Here is a 26,517-nt window from a genome sequence, read left to right on the forward strand (position 1 = left end):
AGCGGAGGAGGAGCCGGATCGCCGGGGGCTGCGCCTGGGAAGGGCCCGGCGCGTTTCACACCCTTGGGCTCACTGGGCTGCAGGGTGATGGGCTCGGAACAAGGAACAGAGTCACCCACTGACTCTGTGCGTGGCCCAGTTCCCGCCCTGAGCAGCCCCCCGACACCCCAGCTGCGCAGCACCGGGCGGGGACGTGCCAGTGCCCTGCGTTCTTCGCTGCGAGCCAGCTGCCATGTTCCACCCCAGAGGCGGCTGCATGGCAGCAGGGAGGGAAGTGCCTGGTCGCAGGCGTCAATTTGTAAAGCACCTTGGGGTGCTGCCGCTGGAGCAGCTGGGAAGCCCCTGCCAGCGAGCTCCCTGCCACCCAGGTCCCAACAGCCACAGCTCCCCCCCATCCGCAATAGTGCCCCTGCTGGGAGTGTGACCTCCTGCCCCACTGCTTCCAGCGCCCCCTGCTGGGAGTGTGACCTCCTGCCCCACTGCTTCCAGCGCCCCCTGCTGGGAGAGGCTGGGAAACGGGGACTAGACCCCCCCCCAGCAGCAAGCCCCAGCCGCGGGCAGGCCTACACGCTGCCTTGTGCTTCCTTACACAATGTGGGCTGGCGGGAGTTTGCAGAAGTGGGTAAGAGTGAACCCCCGGGGCGCTCCCTTCCCGGGAGGAAGGACATGCAGTGCCGCTCCCACTGCAGGACGGCTGCGAACGAGAGGGAACGGCCGGGCCCTGGAGCACAGGCCTGACCCCAAACGGGAGCACGGTGGGCGTCACATTTTTCCAGCCCATTTCCAGCTATTTTTAACCGCTCCCGCTCCCCACGGGCTTGACAAGATATTTGGGAGTTGGCAGAGCCGCTGCGTCCGCGTGAGTCGGCTCCAGCTCGGCCGCTGGATGCAGCAGCCCAAGAATCAGGCGACCCTTGACCTTCCTCCCCCAGCTGCTTCACTTCTGCTCTCCAGGCCGAGGCAGCGCTGGGACAGATGGGGGGACCCCGCCCCTTTGCAGAGCCCCGTCTCTGGGACCAGCTGCCTCATGGCAGATGAGCCCCAGGAGCTTTTCCTTCGCAGTGGAACCTGGGAAAGGGCCCGATTCAAGCCACCGTCCCAAGGGAGCATGTGGCTTTAGCCTCTGTTAACTCCCTCCCCCTGCACATCCCTCCCCACACCCGAGACCTGAGATCAGACCCCCCCTCTCGGCAGCATCTTTGCACGGCCCATCCGGCGGGAGAAGGCTGGTGTCGCTCAGGTGTGGCTGGGAAACGAGGAACAGCCGGTGGAAATGAAACCGAGCCTGGGGTCGTCCCTGCAGCCCTCGGCACAGAGGGGGCACTCAGCCATCTGTCTGCTCCAAACGCGGCCCCAAGGCCACACCCTGCAGCCAAGTCCTGGAGCCTGGTTAGCGAAGCAAGACACCCTCTGCGTCTCTCGCTCCTGCTGCTGTTCTGTAGGGCAGAGGGTCGGGACCCCGCAGGGGGTCACACGGTTATTACATGGGGGGTCACGAGCTGTCAGCCTCCACCCCAAACCCCGCTTTGCCTCCAGCGTTTATAATGGTGTTAAATAGATACAAACCTGTTTTTCATTTATATGGGGGGGGGTCGCACGCAGAGGCTGCTGTGTGCAAGGAGTCACCAGAACAAAAGTCTGAGAACCCCTGCGGAGGGTTTGTAAAGCTGCCCTGAACCCGCTACATTCAGCCCCCTGCCGACCCCAGGCTTCCACCGTCCGCGTCTAGCACCCCCAGATCCGGAGGTTAGTTTAAAAACCACGAGATTCTTTAAAGCAATGATCTGGGGCTCTCCACCTTTGGATCCCGCTCGGGCCAGGCTGTGGCCTCCACCCGCTGGACACACACAGAGGGAGCCGCTCCCCAGACCCCTCCGGTTCTTGAGAGCGGCAGCACCAAGGCTGCTCTCTGAACTCCGGCCCAGGGCCGAGTCCTGCAGCCCCTCCCGGGACCATCCTCCAGCACGGAGGGGAAGAAGCTAGAGAGTAGAGGGAGGAGGGCGGACGGCAACGTGACGACAGGGCAGCTGGTCCGTGCCCATATACCTGCCTGGCACCTCTCTGCAGGGGCCAGCTCGGCGACAGAATCTCAGCGTTCATGCCTAGCCATGCGAGGGGCGAAGAAAACCTGACCCGTGAGTAACCCAGGCAGCTACGTCTGCCAGAGTCTGCACAGAGCCTGGGCCAATAGCTCAGCGAAGTGTGAACCGTCCCCTTCATCGCAGGGAGGGGTGGACTCAGATTCCCAGGGCCGAGCATGGCTAACGCCCCCACCCCTCATGGAGAGGAGGGCAGTTGGGAGATGCCACTGCTGGTTTGCACACACACCCCACCGCCGAAGGGCCCCGCAGAGCTTAGAGATGAACCGTGGCCCGGCCCCACGGGGTGTCAGGAGGTCAGCGCTCATCTGCGGGTGGCACTAGGCAGAACAGCCCCCCCCCCGCCCCATTTCCCAGTCTGACCCCGCTGAGTGGCTACAGTGCAGGGCTCCTGGCTCCGTTCCCAGCGCTGCCACCAGCTGTGGGCAACTCCAAACCCTCAGAACTGACTCCAGCTTGAGCCACCTCGGGCCTGGCTCTCCGAAGGTGCCGAGTGCCTGGCCGGGCGCTCTGCCTCCGACAGCGTTCGGCTGTTCGCTCTGCCACCAACACAGGCAACAATTCGATCCCCTGGATGGGCTCCCGCGGGGCCGGCGCCTGGGAGAACGTGGTTGTGTCGCCGGAGGCAGCCGATCTGTCGCCAGGTGCGCAGGGCAGGGAGTCAGCCAGGGCTATTTTTACACCGTCCCTGTGCTAACTTTGGGCCAAGCGACGCTGGTAGCTCCCGTCAGAGCGTCTCCTGCTCCGAGCAGCTAAACTCAGCCCTGGAGCCGCGGTAGCAGGGCCCGAGTGAGGAGTGGGCGACACGGCTGAGGAGGGGCCCAGCTGTGGACTATGCGGCTAGAGGTGCCATCTTACAGTTCAGCCACGGACACAGACGTCCACATGCCTCACGGGCAACGAAGATCCCAGGGGCCTGGTTCTTCTTCCACTCCTGGCCCAGACCGTGGCATAGGGTTGCCGCATGCTGTTAAACAGCTGCAACCATCCACCCCAGAAACAGCTGCATGGCAGCCGTGAGTGAACGATCCCTGCAAACCCCGTCTTTAAAGTGCTCTGGGATCCTGCTAAAGAAACGATATTCAGTATCGAGGTGTCACAGAGCCACAGGCCCGGTGCTCTCCGACAGCTCTGGAACTCCCTGGGGGACCCCTTCAGCGCATCAGCCCCCTCAGGGTCACACGCTCACGGGGGTCAGCCCCCAGCTTCACCGTCTGAGCCGTCAGAGCCCGGTGTTGTGCCGGGAGCTCCCTGCAGCGAGTCCACCTGGACTGAGCACCCGAGGGAGACTTGCACCCCCGGCTCCCGGACTCTGCAGTGACTCTCGGCCGGCGGGGTAACAGCAGGAGGGTTTATTACCCGTCTGGACACAGCGCAGAACGTCCTTAGTTCACACAGAGAACAACGTTCAGCAAAGTCCGGCTGGCGCAGCCCAGAGCCCTGAGCCCTGAGGTGTCTCTGGTCCCAGCCCAGGAGCCTGTCCCCTGCCTCTGACAGCCCACACTTAACCCCACGGGCCCCTCCTCAATGCTCTGTTCTCCACCTGCCCGGCCTCCCTAGCCCTTCCTTCTCCACAGCCCGCTGGCCTCCACGCATGGTCCTTAGTCGCTAGGATCCATGTCTGGGCAAGCGAAGGGGCCATTGTCCCCTAGGACTGTCCATGGGCCTGAGGCCCTAGGCCTGGCCTCAGTCAGACCTGGATCTCTGGGGCTTTGCCAAGAATAAACAACCTTTTACCCGCCACCTCGTTAACCACGCACCACAGGGGAAACCGAGGCACGCACGTATTCCCTCCAAATGGCTAACCCCCACCCCGTCACACGCGGTCACCGCAGGGCACCCCAGACTCCAGCCCTGGGGCTCCACATCACGTCTTTCTCCTCCTGGCGCTGGGCTGAATAACCAGAGCAGGAGGCCGTCAGCCCCCTGGAGGGACAGAGGGACTAGGGCAGATTGGGGACTCGACCGAGTCGTGCGTCCCAGCCTTCAGCCTCTCCTCCCCTGCGCTCCCCAACGCCCCCAATCCCGTGTCCAAGGGCCCCCCAACCTTCCCGGACCAGCCCCTCAGAGCTAGATCACCAGGCTCTGCTCCAACAGATGCCGCCTTACGCCAGCTCTAAATGCAGCTCTGACGCCAGCCGAAGGCGGTGAGCTCAGCCCCCACGTGCTCGTTTGCCGACTCACCCTTCGGGAGCTGGGGCTGCGTCTGGAGTCCACTGCAGGCTAATTCCATCTCCGGAGTGTTCCTGGCTCTCGAGCGCCACGGCTCAGGCTCCCCCGTCTTTGGAGCCCAGCCAGCTCCTTCCCAGGCTGCTGCTATTTCACGTACCTGCCGCCTCCCCCACCCATCGTGCCCTGAGATGGAGCCGAGCAGCCAGGCAGCCGCCCATGCCACCTACACAACCCCCCCAGACAGCACAGATCGAGAGGGGCCCAGGTGCAGCGCTGATGGGGCCCAGATGATATGATCTGTGGCTAGGAGCCCCAGGCAGGGCCCGTGAGCCCCACGGCACTAGACTCTCTGCCAAGGCAGACAGACAAACCCCCCCCCCCCCCAAAGCACTGGCACTCCCAAGGGTCTGATTCTCCTGCCGCTGACACCGGTGTAAAGCAGAGTAGCTCCAGCCAAGTCAGCAGCGCGAAGCCCTCTTGGCGAGGAGAATGGGCCGCAGCGTCCTGCCACTTGGCCCGAATGGCTGTGGAACTGGTGGGGCGTCCGGCCCAGGCCACGCCATGAAATGCAGCCCCAGAGCTGGGATCAAAGCTGGATGCAGCGAAGAAGGGGGAAGGAACGAGAGAGAAGTCAAGGCCCCGCTGCCCAATCCCGGGTGCAGAAGAGGCTCATCCTGGCAAGGGAAATGTGCAGCCGACTGTATTAAAATTGAGACAAGCCTGCAAAATTCCAGAGTGGTGGGGACCCTCCATGTCTCCCCCCAAGAGGTAGCTGCACCCTTGGGGCTCGCCCTCCTCCAGAAGAGCCAAGTGGAGGGTCAGGTCATTCCCAGAGTTTACATTATGGTGGGGCCGAGGAGGAAGTACTGGCTCCAGAGAGATGAAGGGACTGGCCCAAGTCCTCCCAGGCAGCCGGTGGCAGAGCTAGGAACTGACTCCAGATCTCCGTAGTCCCAGTTCAGTGCCTTAATCTTCCTCTTTTTTGTCTTGACCTAATTCCAACCCGGCTAATTCCATTCTGCCTTCCCAACATCCTCCTGAAGTCAATCAGATCTAGGATTCTCCTCCACTTCCTGTCCTAAACTTGCCATGTGCTGTTAAACAGCCGATGCATCCTGCCCCAGAGGTGGCGGCATTTCAGTGCTGCTGCTTGGATACAGCCACAAGGCCACCTGGCTCATTCTGACAGGATCTAACCGAAAACAGGAACCAGAATTAGTATTTCACTTGTCTCTTTTGTCTGGGATCTATTTTTCTTACACTTATTCGGGGTCCTTTCCCTGTGGTGTGTAACTAACGCTAATCACAAGCTGGTCCCGGCTCACTCACTCAGCTCCCACCAGCAGCCCCGGCGGTCACACGACAGTAACGTTTCAGCGCAGAGTGAGGACGCTGCATCCACACATTGTCCTGCCGACTCAAATCACAACGTGCCATGACGAAGCAGCACCAGACTGTGTCAGAACTTCACCACCCCCCCACGGCATGGCAAAGCCGCCCGGGAAAGCAGCGCCACCGAGCCTGGGCATCGTCACTGCTCCGGGGGCTGCGTGGGAAAGACACGTCACCGCGTCCCATCACAATGCGTTAGTGGGGGTGCCAAAAACATCCCCGCTCTGGCAACCGGCTCTCGCATGGCGCCGTGTGTGATGTGCCGTGGCAACACCACCTCCAAACATGTCACTGTATTGCCTCAAAACGCCCGGCACTGTGCCAGCCCCGGGGCCAACCACCACCCTGCTGGGTCAGTCCCCTACTGCAGGGCACAGCGGAGGCAGGGCATATCCCCCCCGGCCAAACGCCCCTGGAACGACCGGCCTCTGGCAGGACACTTCTGAGGGTATCAATTCAGGACAAATTCCTTACAGCAGGGCAGCCACAGCTGCTTTGCAAACCGAACCAGCCAGCCAGAGAGGACCCCACTGGCTAACCACACGTCACACAAGCAATTCCCTCCAACACTCCAGTCTCCCAGTATCCCCACCAGCGCCACTCGTCCTGGGGACGAATGGTTACGAAAACCAACACCCCAATAAAGGAACAAGGTTCTCCCGATCCCAAAGGACCAAGCCCCAGCCCCAGCTCAATATACCCAGTTAGATCTTACCCACAAATCACATGGGTGCCAATCCCTTACAATCTACAGGTTTATTCATAAAACGAACAAAATAGAGCTGAGAGCTAGAATTGGTTAAATGGAATCAATTACATCCAGTAATAGCAAAGGTCTTGGTTCAGGCTTGTAGCAGGGATGGAATAAACTGCAGGTTCAAATCAAGTCTCTGGAACATCCCCCGCTGGGATGGGTCATTCAGCCCTTTGCTCAGAGCTTCAGTGGAGCAAAGTCCCTCCAGAGGTCAGAAGCAGGACTGAAGACACAATGGAGATGATGCAGATGCCTTTTATAGTCTCTTGCCATGTGGCCTCTGCGTCCTTTGACCCAAAGACACGTCACCCAGCACATGGCACCATAGAAAAACCTGAGTTCTCTCCACGGGCCTGTCCCTGCCTTCCTGAGTCACAAGGTGTAGCTGCTTCTCTCAATGGGTCAGTTGTAGCTGATGGGCCTTAATGGGCCATCAAGCAGCCAGGCAGAGCTGATGCCACATTGTCTGAGGTGTCACCCAGAAGCACAGCACAAGTGTGAAACACAGACAGGACAGAGCCAATATTCATAACTTTAAATACAAAAATGATACAAGCACCCAGAGAGCATCATCGTAACCAGCAAATCGTAACCTTTCCATAGACTCTCACTTGACCACCTTTGTAAAAGATCTGGTGCAACTATAGGACCTTGGCTGCAACAATGATCTATACAGTCACAGTTCATGTCAATGACGCCACATCCCCAACCACAGGCGACAACGTCCCCTCTTCCCGGTGGGTGCTCAGCACCCCCCCCCCCCGCGTGCTCTGTGCTAACAGCTATTAGCAAGTTTTTCTTCTCTCTGTCAGCCAGGTAATGTGCATCAGCACAGACACTAGCTTGTTCGCCAGTTTTCACATCCTTAATTGCTACTAATTCCAAGGCTGGACTCTGCTTTACAGAGATACCACTGTGACGAAGTGGGGCGTTTCTTGGGTTTTTTGTGTTTCCCAGGGGGTTGCATGCAGAGGGAGGAGGACTCAGTGTTACTGGTTTAATGAGCTATGGGGAGAGGGAGTTTGTTGGTACAGAGGACCAGAGAGGGAACTTGGGACCCTGGCCCCCAGCGATCGGTGACCTGGTGACCCGGAGACCCAGCTCAGGAGTCTCAGCCGGTTCTGGCCAGTGGGGGACAATGGGCTGCGGGGAGAGGACCCCGGTGACCTGACCAGCCAGTTCCAGCCACAGGGGCCAGAGGGGGGCTAAGAGGAGGGGAGACCCAGGCCTGCCTGTTTACGACCCTGTTTCCCTGGAGAGAAGCCAATGGACAGAGGGGGCTTGGGGCCGGGGGTATCGGAGGCCCAGCTGGGAAGCAGGGGGGCTCGGGGCTGGAAAGGGGGAGCAGGCAGAGCCCACCTGGGTGCAGGGGGACTGGGATGTGCTGGGCTGAGGGAGGCCAGGCCTGAGGCCCTGAGAGTTTCCAGTGCTGGGTTCAACGCTCAATAAACCTCCTGTGTTACGCTGGGGGAGAGTCGCTCCGGGCTAGAGAACAGGGGGCATGAACCCCTTCGGGGGTGAGGAGGCCTGGGGGGTCCAGAGCAAGGGGACTCCCTGAGGGAGCCCACGGCGAGAGACAGACGTGCTAAGGCTCAGAGAGCTGCAGCTCCAGGAGGTGGAGGGGCCTGACCCTGAGAGTGGACCCCCGTGAAGGGCTGTTGCACTGAAAGGGGCACCCCCCACGGACCGCACGGGGCCACGAGTGAGCACGATCTGTGAGTCCGTGACAACCACACAAATCCAAAGAGTCTGAGGGTGAGAGTTTGCTGGCTCTCCCCTGCATCCTCAAGCATTCGGCCATAAAACTGTTCTGCTTTGAAACACCAGTAACCAAATCTGTCCTCAGACCTTGAAGCACAGATGCTCACTCCCAGAATCAGCATGGAGACAGTCCTGTTCCAACACTGTCAGAAGCAGATAGTTAAGGGTTAATGCCTCTTTTACCTGTAAAGGGTTAAGGAGTTCACCTAGCCTAGCTGACACCTGACCAGAGGAACCAATGGGGGAACAAGATGTTTCAAAAGGAAGGAGCAGCAAAGAATCCTGTGGCACCTTATAGACTAACAGATGTTTTGCAGCATGAGCTTTCCTGGGTGAAAAGGAAGGAGGGAAGTTTTCCTTTGTTTAGAGTTTCAGTTTCAGCCGGAGTGAAAAAGATCAAGGAACCAGCCTCTTATCAGAGTAGTACCTTTAGAAAGGGGTAAATAGGTTTATGTTTATTTTCTTTGTAACTTGTCTTGGTATCATTAAGGGAATTATCATTTGGGGTATTTTTTGTGTAACTAAATTTGTGCCCAGAGGAACATCCTCTGTGTTTTGAATCTGTTGTCTGTGAGAATAGCTGGTTTGCTAATTTCTCCCAGAGGGTTTTCTTTTACCTTTCTTTTTCTTAATACCTGATTGATTTTTCCTTGTTTTTAGATCCAAGGGGGTTGGATCTGGATCCACCAGGAGTTGGTGGGGGGAAAGGATGGGGGGGTGGTGGTTAAATTCTCCTTGTTTTAAGATCCAAGGGATTTGGATCAGTGTCCACCAGGGAATTGGTGGAGGAGTCTCTCAAGGCTACCCAGGGAGGTGAAGGTTTTTTGTGGGGAAGGGAGTGATCCAGATACTCAGAAATTCTGGATGGTGGCAGCAATATCAGCTCTAAGCTGGTAATTAAGCTTAGAAGTGTCCATGCAGGTCCCACATCTGTACCCTAAAGTTCAGAGTGGGGAAGGCACCTTGACAAACACCATTGTCTCTCCAACAACCTGGCCAAACCCAGCCACTTGGTTATAAGGTTGTTCCTCTTCCTTTAAAGCTTTTACTCCATCTGAGACTTTCTCAAAGTGATCCACACTGGATCTGCAAAAGGAAAGTCAATGGATCCATTAACAGAAAATTTCTGGCTGTTAGGAACTAAACTTCCTTGATTAAATCACTTCCACAGCCTTCAGTTGCAGCAAACTGAAAATTCAGATTACCCTGAACATTTTCCATCACCGGTTAACATAAGGCCATTGGCTTGTTCCTCCACGATGCACAGTACCTGTCCAAGAGAGATGAACACCGAGATTGACAGGAGCTCCTTTCGCCCGCTGAATGAGCAGAGTACAGCACAGACGACCCTACTCCTACATATGTAAAGACACAAGAACACAAACCTTCTCTCCCCACAAGTCTTTCCAGGATTATTTATTTTGCAGGATGTTTAACCCTTTCTAGCCAGGCGTCACACCCCCAGCGTGAGACTGGTGTGGAAGGGTGAAATCAGAGCTCCTGGAGACACTTTAAGGACCTTCCAAGGTGGATATGAGCTGTGTTTACACTGAATTCTTGTGAGGCCAAATGAGTGAGGGGCACTTTGGCCCCAGCCAGAAACTCCGTCCAGACTCTGTGAAACACTTCAGTGACTCCGGGGTCTGGTCTATGTGTTGACTTAACACAGCCACTGATGTTCGTCAGCGAGCGCCTACGCTGGCCACATCGCGCCCCCCCCGCTGTGTCTCCCCCCCAGTGCCAAGCACCCCCCAGCACGTCTCCCCCCGCCCGCCTCACACCCCAGTGCCAACCCCCCACCATGTCTCCCCGCCATATGCCCCCCCCCTGCATCACCCCCCCGTGCCAACCCCCCCACCTCACACCCCAGTGCCAACCCCCCACCATGTCTCCCCCGCCATATGCCCCCCCACTGCATCACCCCTGTGCCAACCCCGCCACATCACCCCCGCCAAACGCCCCCGCATCACCTCCCCACCGCCAGGGGCGACATCCTCCCGCGCCCCGCTCTGGCCCCGTAGGCCCCGCCCCGTGGCGGGGGCGGGGCCGCGGGCGGTCACGTGGCGGCGCAGTCCCATGACCCCGCGCGCGGCGGCGCGGCGCGGCGCGGCCCGGCGATGCTGTCCCGGCTGCTGCGCGAGCACCAGGCCAGGCAGAGCGAGCGCAGGGAGCAGCAAGGTGAGAGCCCGGGGGGGGGTCCCGGCGTCTCCATGGCAACCTGCCCCCGGCCGGGTTCCTATTGGCCCGTGCGGCCGTCACTCAGGAGGGCTGGACCCGCCTGTCCGCGTCGCGCCAGGCCTCGGGGGCGCCATGGTGCTGCGTGATGACGACACTCGTGACATCACCGTTCGGGGGCTGCCTGCCCCAGGACTCGGTGGCCCCGTTACTCTTCTCGTGACGTCATATCATGACGTCACCCGCGAGGGCGGCCGTGGCCCCGCTGGTGTCGTTCAGCCCTTTGCACCCCCAGTTCGGTGGGGAAACTGAGGCACGGGGGGGGGGCCGCTCCGGGTGGCCAAGCTGGATCGGGACCCAGGTGTCCTGACTCCGGGCGGCCCTGCTCCAAGCCCCCCCCCCCCGAGAGCAGGACCCGCCCCCACCACTCACCCAGCCAGGGCTGGGTCTAGCCGGGCCGGCGGGACCTGGGGGGGTCCGGTCCCCCCCTGCTCAGAGCAGGACCTGCCCCCACCACTCACCCAGCCAGGCTGGCGGGACCTCCCAGCCAGGGCTGGCGGGACCTGGGGTGCCCGGTCCCCACTCAGAGCAGGACCCGCCCCACCTCTCTCCCAGCCCGGGCTGGGGCTGGCCGGGCCGGCGGGACCTGGGGGTGTCCGGTCCCCCCCCCGCCCCCCGAGAGCAGGACCCGCCCCCACCACTCACCCAGCCAGGGCTGGCGGGACCTGGGGGTGCCCGGTCCTCCCCGAGAACAGGACCCGCCCCCACCACTCACCCAGCCAGGGCTGGCGGGACCTGGGGGTGTCCGGTTCCCCCACCCCCCGCTCAGAGCAGGACCCGCCCCCACCACTCACCCAGCCAGGGCTGGGTCTAGCTGGGCCGGGGACCTGGGGTGCCAGTCCCCTGCTCAGAGCAGGACCCGCCCCACCACTCACCCAGCCAGGGCTGGCGGGACCTGGGGTGCCCGGTCCCGTCCCCGAGAACAGGACCCGCCCCCACCACTCACCCAGCCAGGGCTGGGGCTGGCCCGGCCGGCGGGACCTGGGGTGTCCAGTCCCCGAGAGCAGGAGCCGCCCCCACCACTCACCCAGCCAGGGCTGGCGGGACCTGGGGGTGTCTGGTTCCCCCCCCCCGCGAGCAGGACCTGCCCCCACCACTCACCCAGCCAGGCTGGGTCTAGCCGGGCTGGCGGGACCTGGGGGGGTCCGGTCCCCCCCTGCTCAGAGCAGGACCTGCCCCCACCACTCACCCAGCCAGGGCTGTGGCAGGCCAGGCCGGAAAACCTCTGAGGATGGAGATCCCAGCACCTCCCTCCAGCACCCATCCCAGTGCTTCACCACCCTCCTGATATCCAACCTAGACCTGCCCCACTGCTTCCTGAGCCCATTGCTCCTTGTTCTGTCATCGGCCACCACTGAGAACAGTCTAGATCCAGCCCCTTTGGAACCCCCTTCAGGTAGCTGAAAGCAGCTATCAAATCCCCCCTCACTCTTCTCTTCTGCAGGCTAAACAATCCCAGTTCCCTCAGCCTCTCCTCGTAACTCGTGTGCTCCAGCCCCCTGATCATTTTCCTTGCCCTCCGCTGGACTCTCTCCAATTTGTCCACAACTGTAGTGGGGGGGACCAAAACTGGACACGATACACCAGGTGTGGCCTCACCAGTGCCGAATAAAGGGGAGTAGTCACTTCCCTCCATCTGCTGGCAACGCTCCTACTAATGCAGCCCAAAATGCCATTAGCCTTCTTGGCAAGGAGGAGACACTGCTGACTCATATCCAGCTTCTCGTCCACTGCAACCCCTGGGTCCTTTTCAGCAGAACTGCCGCTTAGCCAGTCAGTCCCCAGCCTGTAGCGACTCCAGAGAGTCCTGGTGTAACGCCGACAGCCGCCGGTCGGCTCGAACCTGGGCCCTCTGGAGCTTCGTGCATGACTAACAGGCAGCGGGCTGTTAGCCAGGGCTGTAGCACAGACTCACGCTCGCTCGCCCGCGGCACAGCCAGGAGGTGTGTGGGTTACGCTGCTCCTGGCCACCTGCTGTAACCCCTAGACTCTGCTGGCCTCCCAGAGCCGGGGGTAGAACCTAGGAGTCCTGGCTCCCATCCCCCCCCGGACTAACGCCAGATCCCGCCCTCTAGCGCTGTACAAACACCTCATCATTGCCTGAGCTTTGACAGCGTTTCCCAGGCGGCGCAGCCACCTCCAAGGCCGTCCCAGAGCCCCCTGGTTCTGCTGAGCGCCTGGGGTGGGGGACGTGTCGCCGCCGCTCACGGGGATCAGCCCCGCCTCGTGCTCGCGCTTGTCTCCGGGACCTCCTGCCATTGCACGAGCTGGGATCAGTGCTGGCGGGGCGACGTCTCAAAGGGGCAGTCGGTCTGCCCCCCCCCACCCCCCCAGTACAAACACTGAGGCACTCGGGCCTTTCCCTTGCAGAGCGGAGACGGCGAGAGGCCATTGCTGCAGCCACGTGCCTGACCGAGGCCCTGACGGATCACCTGAACGTCGGGTGAGTGGCCGAGCTGCTCAGCAGCGTTGGGAAAAGCGTGTCCTGCCCGGCGCACGGGGATGGGCGTTTCCCCGCGGCCTCCCCAGGGCTGGGCTGGGATTTCCAGAGCCAGTCGCCTCCAGGGGAGCAGCGAGTGGCACTACGTGGGCGTGGTGACTGAACTGCCCCCGGCCCCGAGGCTTAGCCCCTGTGGGGGCAGGGGGCTCTGCGGACGTAGAGGGGAGGCCAGTGGCAGCCCAGCACCTTCCACTGTCCCATGGTCCCGCTGCGAGGGAGGCTCCGGCTCCGGCACCGCTGTGGCCACCTGCTTAAAGTGCCCGGGGCCATGGAACGTCCCCACCCTGATTCAGCAGCTTCCCTGCCCTTTTTAGCAGAGGAGCCCCGTTGCGGCAGGAGACGCGCTGCCCTCGCAGCCAGGTAATGGGGCACGAAACCTTCCGTCCAGGCGGGGCCCACCCAGGCAGGCACCAGCCACAAGTAGTTACTGTTTGACGGCTGTTCAGTGGCCTGAGTGTCATGAGTTCACAGGCCTCAGACCACAGCCAGGTGGGGAGAGCGAGGTGCTGCTGGGGTGTGGCCCCTTCACGTCACTGACTGGGGTCCAGTCGCCCTCTCCCCCCAGGGGAGCGGGAAGCTGGTTGGCTGGGGGCAGGGCCTGTGGTCTCCAGGGCTCCGCATCCTGCACCCCTCACTGAAATTCATGCTCAAGGTTCGTGGCTCAGGGGCCTATCGCCCGGGGCTGTGCCCGGCCCCCCTTGGTGCTAGCTGGGGCTGTGTGAGTAAAGCCTGCGTAATCCTCTGAAAACCGGAGCCAGCAAAGACTCCTCAGCGCCCCCCGACCGGGACAGCTCCCTGCCCAAGAGCCCGCTGCCCTGGCTGCGGGAAGCGGCTCGGCAGCGCGGACGCTGCGGCCGGGTTCTGGGCACGGGCTGCGTTAAGCAGGGCTGCGGCTCTGCTCGTCGGGCAGCGAGTGCTGCGTCAGGAAGGGAGCTGGATCCTGGGCAGCTGGCCGCCCCCTCCACGGGCACCCGCCCAGCCGGGGGCCGCCCCCTCCACGGGCACCCGCCCAGCCGGGGGCCGCCCCCTCCACGGGCACCCGCCCAGCCGGGGGCCGCTCCCGGCCAAGACCAGGAAGGGTTGGGTTGCAAAGGCTTTGGGCAGCGTCGTGTTGCAGGTGCCCGGTGGGCGCTGAGAGGCAGCAGGGCCCTCCCGCTTCGCCACCAGGCAGGCGGCCCCTTCTCCAAGCACCCGCAGCCTTCCGGGGCGGCCTGGAGCTCACTGGCTGCAGTGCAGGGCTGAGGAGCCGGGCCCGCTGCCCCGTGGGTTCTGGGCATTACCTGGCCCCGGGGAGCCTCCTGCCACACGGGCTCGGCTCCTCCCCAGGCGCGTCTCTGCAGGGGGCTCTGTCAGTTCCGGCTCCCCGGCCGAGCCAGCTCTGTTCTTAGCCCCCGGGGAAAATAACCCGTCTGAGCTGGGTCGGGCACGCCAGCCCCTGTGCCCGTGACGGGCAAGCAGCCCCCACTGGCAGCCCCTGGGGAAAGTGAGCTCCGACTCTGGCACAAAACGAACATGCTGGGGCTCAGCCCGGCTCTCGATGGCGCCCCCTGGTGGTGGTCCCCGCAGAGAGGCCGAAGCGCCCCTGGGGAGGGGCTGGGAGCTGCAGAGGCAGTGGGGCTAGTGGCTAGAGGAGGCAGGACTCCTGGGTCCCTCTCCTGTGCCTGCATTCCCTGCCTGGCAATGGGCCGGCGCCCTGCCAGGCTGCGAGGGTGCCTGCCCCGCCGCCCATACCGCACGCCAGGAAGCTGGCCCAGCCCGGCCCAGCCCACATGCCTCCCCCACGCCCGTGCCCCATGGCCCACGCCCCGGCTCTCGGTGCCTGGCACACCCCCTCCGGCTGCCGGGCCAGATCCCTCCCCCCTCCAGCAGCCCCGCGTGCGGCCCGGCCTGATGAGAACCAGATGCTCCCAGGGCCTGGTAATGGGTCCCAGCTGCTGCTGAGCTGCTCTGGCTTGGGAACTTCCCCAGCCAGAGACTCCCAGCGCCGGGGCGTGCTCCCCCGGGGCCTGCCCTGGCCCGGGCCCCTGGCTCCCGGCCCTGAAGGGGGCGGCATGGAGATGCAGGGGGCATGTCCCCGAGGGGGCAGCCGGCTGATCACCCTCCTGCCCTGCCCTGCCCTGCCCAGGGTGGCCCAAGCCTACGTGAACCAGAGGAAGCTGGACCATGAGGTGAAGACGCTGCAGATCCAAGCTGCCCAGTTCGCCAAGCAGACGGGCCAGTGGATCAGCATGGTGGAGAACTTCAACCAGGCGCTCAAGGTCAGTCTGCCCCGGGACGCCCTTGGGGGGGTGGATCTCCTGCCCGGCTGCCCCCCGCCCTGCCCCGAGGGCAGAGACAGGAATGCCAGGCAGGTGCCCTCCCACCTCCAGCCCAGGGTCTTGGGGGAAAGCAGCCTTGTCAGCTGGCGGGAGGGGGCTCGGATTTCCCTGGGGCCCTCGGCCGTGGAGCGGGGGGAGGCAGCTGGTTGGTGCCAGCTTCTGTTGACACAGGCCTGGGCCCCCATCACGCTGGCATGGGCACCACCCCCGCCCTCTCCCGCCGTCTCGGATCAGAGCCCTTTGTCCAGGGCTTAGTCTCCCTCCGGCCTCCCCACAGAAGTGGCTCCAGGGCAGAGAATTGGCCCTTTGAGCCTGGCTTGGCGGAGCCTCAGAGCCGCTTTGTGCCCGGCGGGCGTGGGGGGGCGGCAGGACGGTGCTTCTCCCCGCACAGAGTCAGAGCCGCCCGACGCAGACCCTGCTGGCGCCCGACTCCTCCCCTTCGGCCACCCAGCGGGCTGGCATGGCCGTGCGCCCAGCACCCCCCAGCCTCGCCCACCTGCAGCCTCGGCGCCGGACGTACCGTCTGCCTGGCGTGGGGGGTGCTGGCGATGCCGGGAGTGTTCCCTTCTGGTCCTGCCTGCGCTGGCTCCGGGGGCCCAGCACGGGTGCAATGAGTGGAGCAGCCTCAGCTGCCCGGGTGCAAGGAATGGATGGTTCAGCACGACGGGCGCTGTGCGCTCAGGAGGCACTCGGCTGGGCTAGCAGGGGCTGCGGGTCGGGAGTGAGGGGCACCAGCAGGGCGGGGGGGGTGACCCCGCGGTGGAGTCGCCCCCCCCTGCTGGTCACTGCGCTCCTGTGCAGGGCGCTGAACGGGGAAAGGTGCCACCTGCTGGCCAGAGGGGAGAACCGCGCCTGGGCACATTCTGCCCAGCCCAGCCCAGCCCAGGTCGGGGCAGGGGCGGCTCCAGGCCCCAGCACGCTTGGGGCGGCTGCCGCGGGGGGCGCTCTGCCGGTCGCCGGGAGGGCGGCTCCGGTGGAGCATCCGCAGGCACGCCTGTGGGAGGTCCACCGAGCCGGCCCGGCGACCGGCAGAGCGCCTCCCGCGGCAGCCGCCGTGCTTGGGGCGGCGAAATGGCTGGAGCCGCCCCTGGTCCTGGGGGCCGGGCAGCAGCCGGCCCAGGCAGGGCGGGGTAGGGTTCTCGAGGGGACCCCCAGCCCCGCAGGCAGGGCCCTGACGCCTCCTCTGCTGACAGGAGATCGGCGACGTGGAGAACTGGGCGCGCAGCATCGAGCTGGACATGCGGACCATCGCCACCGCCCTGGAGTACGTCTACAAGGGGCAGCTGCAGCCCTCCAGCTCCTGAGCCCCCGCCCGGCCGGAGCCCCCGCCTGGCCGCCATGCTGAGCCGCCCGCAGGACACCCCTCGCCTGCTGTGCCCGCCCGGCGGGAACGGGCAGCGGAGTGCCCCCTCGCCTGGGCCGCACCCATTGCCCGTGTGCCGGCCCTCCAGTCTCTGAGCGTCACCCCGGGGGAGAGGCCCCGTCCTGCCAGCCCGCGGGGGGGACCCCGGCCGCAGGGGCTCTGCTCTGACCCTGGGGGCTGCTGGGCCCTCTGGTGCCCTGCCACAGGGGGAAGCCGTTGGGTGGAGGCCCTGGAGCCTCTCACTGGGCTGCAGGTCGCCTGCCCCTGTGCTGAGCGGCTTGCAGCAGGAGGCTTGGGCAGAGGGTGGCTGGCTCGGGGGGTGGGGGGTGAGATCCTGTCCCCACCCCGGGGTGGTGCTGCAGGGCGGCTTCGCTGGGGAATGGAATAAAATGCATCAGTTAAGCCGGAGCAGGCTGCGTGTCAGAGCCTCTGTAAGGGGGGAGCTGGGCCGTAAGGGGAACCCAGGCTCTCCCAGCAGGGGGTGCTGTGGGGGGCAGGGCAGGAGCGCTGGCTGGGGGGGGGTTCCCAGCAGGGGGCACTGTGGGGGGCATGGCAGGAGGACTGGGTGGGGGTTCCCAGCAGGGGGCCCTATGGGGGGGCGGGGCCGGAGGACTGGGTGGGGGTTTCCAGCAGGAGGTGCTGTGGTGGGGGCAGGAGCGCTGGCCATGGGGGGAACTTGCCCCAGGGGGGAGGGGGAGTTTGTGCCAGGTCATGGCTCCCCCTCCCCTCCCCCAAATCCTCTTTCGCACTTAAATCCACCTCGGAGGCTCTTGCTGAGCCCCGGACAAAGGAGCCGTGTGACCGGGCGCCCGCTAATCCCACCCCAGCCCCATGCTCAGCACATGGTCCCTGCACTGATCTCCCCCCCCCAGCTGGGCCAGGCCGGGGGCGCTGGTGGGGGGGTTCCTGTTCTGTCCCTGGGCACTCGGGGTCCCCTCTACCACCCAGGGGCCTGCGAGCCGCCCCCGCCCCATGTGCCATGAGGGAATTCACCCATCGTACAGCTGGGGAAACTGAGGCACAGAGCAGTCACGCACCAGACCTTGTGCAGCTCTGTGGATCCAACATGGCGCCCTCCCCCCTTCTGTCCGGCTGCCCTGGTCCCCCCCCCCCCCGAGCCCCCATTACCCCTCGCTGCCTGCCTGTGGGGCACGTGCCCCCTGACCATGGCTGGGGGCTCCCGGGGGTGCACTCGCTATGGGGGGGCAGGGCCCCACTTCTGGCTCTAGACCTGGCCTGGTGCAGAGCCAGCCCTGCCCCCCTCCCTGGCACCACCCGCTGTGCCCAGCTCCTGGTGCGGTGCGGGGGGGGGGGGTAGTGCTGCTGGCAGGGCCCGGCCCGCCCCGTCCGTGGGGGGGGGGGGCGGGGCAATCGGCTCTTCCTTGGACTTTGGCTGGAGCAAAACTTGTGTGGCTCAGCCCCGGGCAGCAGGACCCGGCCCCAGCCCCAGAGCCGGTCTGACCAGCAGGGCGGTATGTGGGGCGAACGCAGCGCAGGGGCTGGGGGGGCGGGATCGGGGCCCAGGGCCAGGCTGCCGCGTGTTGGGGTGCAGGCCCGTGGGGGGGTGAGCGGCTCAGCCACTGAGCCCCCCCCAGCCCCCCGATGTCTGCAGCCCGAGGCTGTGGGGGGCCAGGCTTGGGGGGCACTAGCCGGGCTGCTCGCGGAGACTCGCCGTGCGTGGGCTGAAAGCGCAGCTGGGGCATCAGGACGCCTGGGTCCCGGGCCCAGCCCCTGCCCCGCTACGTGCCTCGGTTTACCCACCTGAAACACAAAGCTGCCGAGGACGAGCGATGCTGGGGGGGGGCTGCCCCGCCCCACGTGTTCCGAGCCATGGACGGGGCGCCCGGTTACCACTCAGCCGCTGCCGGGGGGGCCCTCGGGAGCTCTGCCGAGACGCGGGCAGCTCCCGCCCCCCCGCTGTGCCCGCCCGGGGCCGTGGTCCAGCCGTTCCTGCATCCGCTGGGGCTGGGGCTGGGGCGGAGCCAGGGGGCCCCTGTGGCAGCTCAAGGCGCCCTCAGGCCGGGGCCCGGCCCTGTCGGCCCTTTGCCTGCGGGAGGCGCGTTCGGGGCGGGGGGTCTCAGGCCAGCCGGCCCCTCCGTTAACCCTTCCAACGCCGGCTCCAGCGCCTGCTGGGGCGGGGGGGGGCAGGACCGGGCCTACCCAGCCGGAGCCCAGGGCAGCCCCTGGGGTGAGGGAGAATAACCCAGCAGGGATTGCTGGGCACCCTGCCCCCCCCCGGAGAACTGGAATGGGGGGGCACAGACTCGGGGTGCAGCCCCTGCAGCAGGCACAGACCTGCCCGGCCCCGCCTGTGCCAGCACCCAGGGCGGGGCCCTCGCTGGGACGTGCCCGGCTCCCTGGAGGTTATGAAACCTCCTCCCCCGCTGTTCAGGGGATTCGGGAGCACGGGGCTAATCCCCCTTGGTAATGCCCCCCCCGCCAGCCACAGGGCCCCGGGCCCCGCTCTGCCTCGGGCCAGGGAATGGGCTGCACCGTCACCCCTTCCTGCCAGCCCCTGCCGGGAACCCCTCGGGAGAACCCTGCTTCTTGGGGGGGGGGCGCTGGGTCCCCCCCTGCGGATCAGCGTGTCCCCCCCGCCGGTGCCTCCAGGTGCAGAGCCCAGCTGTCACTCTGCCCTCCCCTCCTGTGGCCCCTGCCAAGCCCCTAAGCTCAAGGCAGGGTCCTCTGGGGGCTCGGGGGGGCGACCTGCCTGGCGCCGCTCGCCCCGTCCAGGGCCACCTGCAAGGGGGGGGGCACACAGGCACTGACACCCCTGGCCAGGGGGATTAGCAGGTATGACAGGAAGCTCCCCCCCCCGAGCCCTGGGGGCTTAGAGTGCCCAGAGTGGGGGGGGGGTGAGCTCTCCCCTCGTGACTGCAGGACCCAGCGGCCAGGTTCACGCTGCCCGGCTCCCTGCCCAGGGCTCGGGTGCATGTGGCACCGACCGGGGGGGGGGAGCAGCCCCATCACTCGTGGGACGCCTGGGTTCCATTTCGGGCTTTGCCACCCTGGCCCGTCCCGCCCATGCTCTGTGCCTCAGTTTCTCCATCGCTGTAGCAGGGAAGAGGCCCCCGGCCCCTCCCCACGGGAGCTGGGCACCAGGCAGCCTCTGACGCGCTGATCCCGGCTAATCCCCAGCACGCCCAGCCGAGGCCCACGGCCTAGTTCGGGCAGGTTGTCGCGGTGACCGGCCCGTGGGCGGTAAGGGGGAGCCGTGGCTCGGGGGGGCTCTTGCCCCCCCCCCGGGAGGGAGGGAGGCTGCCCAGAGAGGGGGTGATGGGCCATGCAGTGGGTGGGGGCTGGGGGGCTTCCTGCACCATGGAGTTGCCAAGTGGTAAGTGCCCCTCCCAGGCCACCGCCCCCCACCCCCAGCCCCTGCCCGAAGCCAGTGGGCTGGTGCCAGGGGACCAACCCCCTGCGCAGGGCACCCGCCTCACCCTGTGAAATGACTCTGGGAGGGAAGTGGGGACTAGTGGTTAGAGGGGAGGGACCCAGGACACCTGGGTTCCTTGCGCAGCTCCCTCCCCTCCAGCGCTGAGGCTGGTGTGTTTGGCCGCAGGCGCCAGCCATGTGGCTCTACGTGGGCCTGGCCGCCCTGGTGTGGGCGCTAGGCTGGTACCTGCGGGACCGGCAGAGCCTGGCCAGCGTCCAGGACAAGCACGTCTTCATCACGGGCTGCGACTCGGGCTTCGGGCACATGCTGGCCAAGCGGCTGGACAGGAAGGGCTTCCGGGTGCTGGCCGGCTGCCTGACCCAGAGGGGAGCCGACAACCTGCAGCGCAGCAGCTCGCCCGGCCTGCGCGCCACCCTGCTCGACGTGACCAGCAGCGAGAGCATCCAGCGAGCCGTGGAGTGGGTGCGGGCGGAGGTGGGGGAGAAAGGTGAGCGGGGGAGGGGAAATCGCCTGGCCTCTCCCAGCAGGGGGTGCTGTGGGGGGCTCCTGGCAGGGGCACCCTGGGGGGCAGAGGTGCTGGGGGGCTCCTGGCAGGGGCACCGTGGGGGGCTCCCGGCAGGAGGTGCCCTGGGGGGCAGAGGCGCTGGGGGGCGCCGTGGGGGGCTCCCGGCAGGAGGTGCCCTGGGGGGCAGAGGCGCTGGGGGGCTCCTGGCAGGGGCACCCTGGGGGGCAGAGGTGCTGGGGGGCTCCGGGCAGGGGCGCCCAGGGGGGCAGAGGCGCTGGGGGGCAGAGGCGCTGGGGGGGCTCCCGGCAGGAGGTGCCCTGGGGGGCCGAGGCGCTGGGGGCAGAGGCGCTGGGGGCTCCCGGCAGTGGCACCCTGGGGGCAGAGGCGCTGGGGGCAGAGGCGCTGGGGGGCTCCCGGCAGGAGGTGCCCTGGGGGGCAGAGGCGCTGGGGGGCTCCTGGCAGGGGCACCCTGGGGGGCAGAGGCGCTGGGGGGCTCCTGGCAGGGGCGCCCTGGGGGCAGAGGCGCTGGGGGCAGAGGCGCTGGGGCTCGGCAGGAGGTGCCCTGGCGGGCAGAGGCGCTGGGGGCGCCGGGCCGGGGCGCCCTGGGGGGCAGAGGCGCTGGGGGGCAGAGGCACTGGGGGGCTCCCGGCAGGAGGTGCCCTGGGGGGCAGAGGTGCTGGGGGCAGAGGCACTGGGGCTCCCGGCAGGAGGTGCCCTGGGGCAGAGGCGCTGGGGCAGAGGCACTGGGGCTCCCGGCAGGAGGTGCCCTGGGGGCAGAGGCGCTGGGGGCAGAGGCACTGGGGGCTCCTGGCAGGAGGTGCCCTGGGGGCAGAGGCGCTGGGGGGCAGAGGCACTGGGGGGCTCCCGGCAGGAGGTGCCCTGGGGGGCAGAGGCACTGGGGGGCTCCCGGCAGGAGGTGCCCTGGGGGGCAGAGGTGCTGGGGGGCAGAGGCGCTGGGGGGCGCCGTGGGGGGCTCCCGGCAGGAGGCGCCCTGGGGGGGCTCTCAGGGGACACCCCGGCTCCCGCCCTCGCAGGTCTCTTCGGGCTGGTGAACAACGCGGGGGTGGCGAACCCCATCGGCCCCACCGAGTGGATGCGGATCCAGGATTTCCGGCAGGTCCTGGCCGTTAACACCTTCGGCCTCATCGAGGTGACCCTGGGGCTCCTGCCGCTGCTGAAACGGGCGCGGGGCCGCGTGGTGAATATGTCCAGCATCCTGGGGCGGCTCTCGGCCGGCGGCGGCGGCTACTGCGTCTCCAAGTACACGGTGGAGGCCTTTTCCGACAGCCTGCGGTGAGCCCCCGTCGCACGGCCCCGCCCCATCGCACAGCCCCCCACGTCCTGCCCCCCATCTCCTGCCCCACCTCCGGCCCCATCGCACAGCCCCCCACGTCCTGGCCCCCACCTCCGGCCCCATCACACGGCCCCCGCCCGTCGCACAGCCCCCACGTCCAGCCCCCACCTCCGGCCCCACCTCCGGCCCCATCGCACAGCCCCCACGTCCTGCCCCCATCTCCTGCCCCACCTCCGGCCCCATCGCACAGCCCCCACGTCCTGGCCCCCACCTCCGGCCCCATCACACGGCCCCACCCCGTCGCACAGCCCCACGTCCAGCCCCCACCTCCGGCCCCACCTCCGGCCCCATCGCACAGCCCCCACGTCCTGCCCCATCTCCTGCCCCATCTCCGGCCCCATCGCACAGCCCCACCTCCTGCCCCCATCTCCTGCCCCATCGCACAGCCCCCACGTCCTGCCCCCATCTCCTGCCCCATTGCACAGCCCCCACCTCCGGCCCCATCGCACAGCCCCCACCTCCTGCCCCACCTCCGGCCCCGTCTCACAGCCCCCCACCTCCGGCCCCACGTCCTGCCCCGTCACACAGCTCCGGCCCCGGCACACAGCCCCACCTCTGGCCCCCTCACACAGCCCCCACGTCCTGCCCCATCTCCTGCCCCACCTCCGGCCCCATCGCACAGCCCCCACGTCCAGCCCCCACCTCCGGCCCCGTCACACAGCCCTCCACCTCCGGCCCCGTCGCACAGCCCCCACGTCCTGCCCCATCTCCTGCCCCCTCCGGCCCTGTCGCACAGCCCTCGCCCCTGGCCCCGTCACACAGCTCCGGCCCCGTCACACAGCCCCCACCTCCAGCCCCACCTCCGGCCCCACATCCTGCCCGTCACACAGCTCCGGCCCTGTCACACAGCCCCCACCTCCGGCCCCACGTCCTGCCCCGTCACACAGCCCCCACCTCCAGCCCCCACCTCCGGCCCCACATCCTGCCCCTCACACAGCTCCGGCCCTGTCACACAGCCCCCACCTCCGGCCCCATCGCACAGCCCCACCTCCAGCCCCCACCTCCTGCCCCACCTCCGGCCCCATCACACAGCCCCCTGTCATACCACACTGGGAGGTAGTGCCCCCTGCAGGGCTCCCTCTCAGAGCAGGCCTGGGTTACCCCCATCCCTCAACTCTCTGCTGGGGGATGGGCTGGGAGCCAGGACTCCTGGGTTCTCTCCCAGTTCTGGGAGGGGAGGGGGGGCTCGTGGTTAGCGCGGGGGGGGGGGAGAGAGAAGAGAGCCAGGACTCCTGGGTTCTCTCCCAGCTCTGGGAGGGGAGTGGGGGCTAGTGGTTAGAGCGGGGGGGGGGGAAAGAGAGCCAGGACTCCTGGGTTCTTGCCCTGCCCCCGCGTTGATGTGGCACCTCGGCAGAGTCGGCTCCCTGCTCTGGACACGGAGTTAATGCCTGGGCCCCGGCGGCTCAGCTCCGTTCAGGATCCGGCCTGGTCCCTGCCCCCCCAGGCTGTCCCAGGCCTAGGGGGCACTTCCCCCGCAGGCCACGCGGCCGGGGCCTGCTCACATCGGTGCCTTGCAGGCGGGACATGTACCACTTCGGGGTGCGCGTGTCCATCGTCGAACCCGGGTTCTTCAAGACGGCCGTGACCAGCCTGGACGCCATCGAGGCCTCGCTGCAGCAGCTGTGGAGCCAGCTGGCGCCCGAGGCCAGGCAGAGCTATGGGGAGGATTTCTTCCAGCAGTGTGAGTGCCAGGGGCCCAGGGCTGGGGTTCGTCCCCCCACGTCCAGGGCTGGGGCTCGTCCCCCGCCCGTCCAGGGGCCTCTGGCACAGGGGAGCCCAGGTCACATGCTGAAGGGGAATGGGGGGCCCCCTTCATCCTCTGAGACCCCCAGTCAAGTCACTTGCCTGCTACCCTGCCTCAGTTTCCCCAGCTGCAGAACAAGGCTGGTGCCACCCAGCTGCCAGGGGGAAACAGTCAGCTGAGCCCCTGCACTCACCCCATGGGGCTGCTCTGTCCGTCCCCCCCCACCGTGTCTCAGTCCAGCCCCTGTGGCCACCCAGTGGGGAACCCCTCCCAGCTGCAGGGGTGGGGGCCGTGTGACCCAGGTGCTGCAGAAGCGGAGACGTGGGGGATGGCGGGGGGCACAAGAAAAGAATCGTGGCCCTGAGGAGACAGGAAGTGCTGTGCCTTCTGCTGGACGCAGGAGCCGCCTTCACTTCCTGTCCTAAACTCCCCTGCCCAGTTGCTGCATGGCTGGCTGAACACTGCCCCCGCCCCGAGGTGGCTGAATCTCAGCACCAGGGAAGGGATCCCTGTCGAAACAGCTGCCGTGCTCCACCCCAGAGGTGGCAGCATCTCGCGGGGGCAGGAATGGGAGCCAGGCATTGGGGGGCTGTGCCTGGCCCCACCTCACCCCCCCCTCCCCTCACCCCCCAGACCTGAAGGTGCAGCGGCTCATCATGAATTTCATCTGCGACCCCGACCTGAGCAAGGTGACCAGCTGCATGGAGCACGCGCTGCAGGCCAAGCACCCGCGGACGCGCTACAGCCCTGGCTGGGACGCCAAGCTGCTCTGGCTGCCGGCCTCCTACCTGCCGGCCTTCCTGGTGGATGTGGTACTGGCCACGATCCTGCCGAAGCCGGCCCGCCGCATCCGCTAGCCCCAGCGCTGCATGGGGTTGAGCCCAAAGAATGGGATCGGGCTCCGGTGCCCCACAGCCTGTTGGAAATAAACCGGCTCCCAAAGGACGCCAGGCCCGGCCCGCTCGGCTCTGTTCACGTTCCCTGGGGGGGCGGGGGGGGAGGGCAGAGAACAGGCGAGTCCCCTTCCCAGCAGGGCTTCGCTTCCCGCCAGCCCCCTGCTCAGTGCAACACAGCCTGAGGGGCCAGCGGCGAGCAGGGTGGCGTGGGGCTGGCCCCACTGCTGGGAAGGGAGGTCAGGACTCCGGGGTTCTCAGCCCAGCTGCTGGGAAGGGAGGTCAGGACTCCGGGGTTCTCAGCCCAGCTGCTGGGAAGGGAGGGGGCCGGGGGGGGGTCAGGACTCCGGGGTTCTCAGCCCAGCTGCTGGGAAGGGAGGTCAGGACTCCTGGGTTCTCAGCCCAGCTGCTGGGAAGGGAGGGGGCCGGGGGGGGTCAGGACTCCAGGGTTCTCAGCCCAGCTGCTCAAGGGGGCGCTGGGGCCAGGACACTGGAAAGCAGGAGCCCTGGCTGGGTTCCCTGTGGAGCTTCAAGACACGGCCCCAGGCTGGGCAGTGGGTGCCCAGGCTGGCCTGGGCCGCGCCACAGGCTCTGCCCCTTTTAAAGGAAGGGCCAGGCCCACACGGTGCCCACAGCTCCCATCTTGCTGGCTCCGGCCCCGGGGCTTGAACCTGCAAAGCTGGGGGCTGGGTAGGCAGCTCCCCCTGCAGCCTCACATGTGACCAGCAGGGGGCCCAGCTGGGAGACAGTAAACGCCCCCTCAGGGTGTCCCACTAGCCCTCAGCAATGGGGGCAGCCAGGCCCCAAGCAAAGCCAAAGCTCCTTCCCTATGGGGGCTGGGCTGCTCCCAGGTGGGGGGCAGAGCTATGGGGCTGCTCGGGGGGGGCAGAGCTATGGGGCTGCTCCCAGCCAAGGGGTGGCCCCAGGTGAGACGAGCTGCTGGGTCTCAGCTTCATGGGCCATGTATGGGTCATGGACCCCCCTGCCCGGGCATTGGGGACCCGGAGATGGAATGGGGGGGGTGCCCCCTACGGGTGCCTGCGTCTGCTATGGGGGGCAGAGGGGAGGCCAGGAGGCCACCGGGTGCCAGGGCCGAGCCCCACGTCTGGTCAGCAGGGGGCCCCAGCGGCCTCACCCCATAACTAGCTGATCCCCCGCCCCCGCCCCCAGGGGATCCTGCTGCCTTGGAAGTGGCCAGGCTCTCAGCTGCTCAGCACAGCAGGGCCCCTCCTGTCTCCACCCGGGCCCCGGGGGCCCCGCTGCCCCCCGCTTCCTGCTGCAGGAAGCATGACCCTTCCGGAGGGGAGGGGCCGGGACAAGTTTCCATGACAACAGTTGCCAGAGACCTTCATGGGCTGAAAAATATTAAAGGGGGGAGGGAGGGAGATGAAGGAGTCCAGCCCCCTCCCACCCTGTTTCCAGGGAGGGGCCACCCGTCAAACACAGAATCAACCAGCCCAGGGGGGTGAAATTCTCGGTGTGTGGTCACCGGCCCTGGGCTGGAAGGGAGCTGGGGACTCGGGTCAGAGGGACTTGGGGGGCGAGGGGGGGGGGGAAGGAAGGATGACAAATGCCCCCCAGGCTCCTGGTCCTGCCCCCACTGCAGCAGCAGAGGGGTTAACACTTGTGGGCAGGCCCTGCCCCCTCTCACCACTGACGGGGGGGGGTTGCTCCCCTAGGATGCCCAGCACGGACCCCCCAGGCCGCGTCCTCTCCCCCAGGCAGCCCCGGTAACACCTGCTTTGAGCCCGGCCGCTGCCGCACTTGGCCGGGCGGGGGGGGCACGGGGCACTTCGAGTCACCCCCCCACCCAAGAGCTGCCCCTTGGGAGGCCCCACCACAGCTTGGGCTTTAAATTGGGGGGGGGGGATGGACACCAGATGGGACCAGTTGGAATCTCCCCCTTGCCCCCCAAGCCTGGGCCAAAGAAGCCCCCCAGGCAGCAGAACGGAGCGATCTGGGGAAGCTTTTTATTTTCAAAATATTGTGCCCCCCCCCCCATCTTCAACATATCAACATTCCCCCCTCCCCCC

The 26,517-nt window shown here is 66.3% G+C and overlaps 2 protein-coding genes across 3 annotated transcripts; both read left to right on the top strand.

Annotated features, from left to right (window-relative positions):
• Positions 1–10,223: 10,223 nt before the first annotated feature.
• On the top strand, positions 10,224–17,002 carry BLOC1S1 (biogenesis of lysosomal organelles complex 1 subunit 1). The gene is made up of 4 exons (XM_039513773.1): positions 10,224–10,356; positions 12,784–12,856; positions 15,039–15,171; positions 16,425–17,002. The coding sequence occupies exons 1-4, from the start codon at positions 10,296–10,298 to the stop codon at positions 16,533–16,535; spliced, it is 378 nt and encodes a 125-aa protein (XP_039369707.1). The 5' UTR covers positions 10,224–10,295; the 3' UTR covers positions 16,536–17,002.
• A 982-nt stretch (positions 17,003–17,984) lies between these two features.
• RDH5 (retinol dehydrogenase 5) lies at positions 17,985–24,541 on the top strand. Of its 2 annotated transcripts, none has more exons than XM_039514455.1 (5): positions 17,985–18,066; positions 20,154–20,475; positions 21,528–21,786; positions 23,365–23,528; positions 24,225–24,541. In XM_039514455.1, exons 2-5 carry the CDS (start codon positions 20,163–20,165, stop codon positions 24,446–24,448), a joined length of 960 nt encoding a protein of 319 aa, XP_039370389.1. In that variant the 5' UTR covers positions 17,985–18,066; positions 20,154–20,162; the 3' UTR covers positions 24,449–24,541. The 2 variants fall into 2 exon arrangements, with proteins under 2 accessions (XP_039370389.1, XP_039370390.1); XM_039514456.1 differs by lacking the exon at positions 17,985–18,066 and adding an exon at positions 19,758–19,795.
• The last annotated feature ends 1,976 nt before the right edge of the window (positions 24,542–26,517 follow it).

Source organism: Mauremys reevesii, linkage group 25, assembly GCF_016161935.1.
Source record: "Mauremys reevesii isolate NIE-2019 linkage group 25, ASM1616193v1, whole genome shotgun sequence".
Taxonomy (NCBI): Eukaryota; Metazoa; Chordata; order Testudines; family Geoemydidae; genus Mauremys; species Mauremys reevesii.

Bases quoted from the DNA above. Each gene is read 5' to 3' on its own strand.
- BLOC1S1 (XM_039513773.1), top strand. From the start codon at position 10,296: ATGCTGTCCCGGCTGCTGCGCGAGCACCAGGCCAGGCAGAGCGAGCGC. The intron at 10,357-12,783 runs GTGAGAGCCCGG...TTTCCCTTGCAG, and splicing joins CGAGCGCAGGGAGCAGCAAG to AGCGGAGACGGCGAGAGGCC. The intron at 15,172-16,424 runs GTCAGTCTGCCC...CTCTGCTGACAG, and splicing joins ACTTCAACCAGGCGCTCAAG to GAGATCGGCGACGTGGAGAA.
- RDH5 (XM_039514455.1), top strand. From the start codon at position 20,163: ATGTGGCTCTACGTGGGCCTGGCCGCCCTGGTGTGGGCGCTAGGCTGG. The intron at 20,476-21,527 runs GTGAGCGGGGGA...CCGCCCTCGCAG, and splicing joins GGCGGAGGTGGGGGAGAAAG to GTCTCTTCGGGCTGGTGAAC. The intron at 23,529-24,224 runs GTGAGTGCCAGG...CTCACCCCCCAG, and splicing joins GGAGGATTTCTTCCAGCAGT to ACCTGAAGGTGCAGCGGCTC.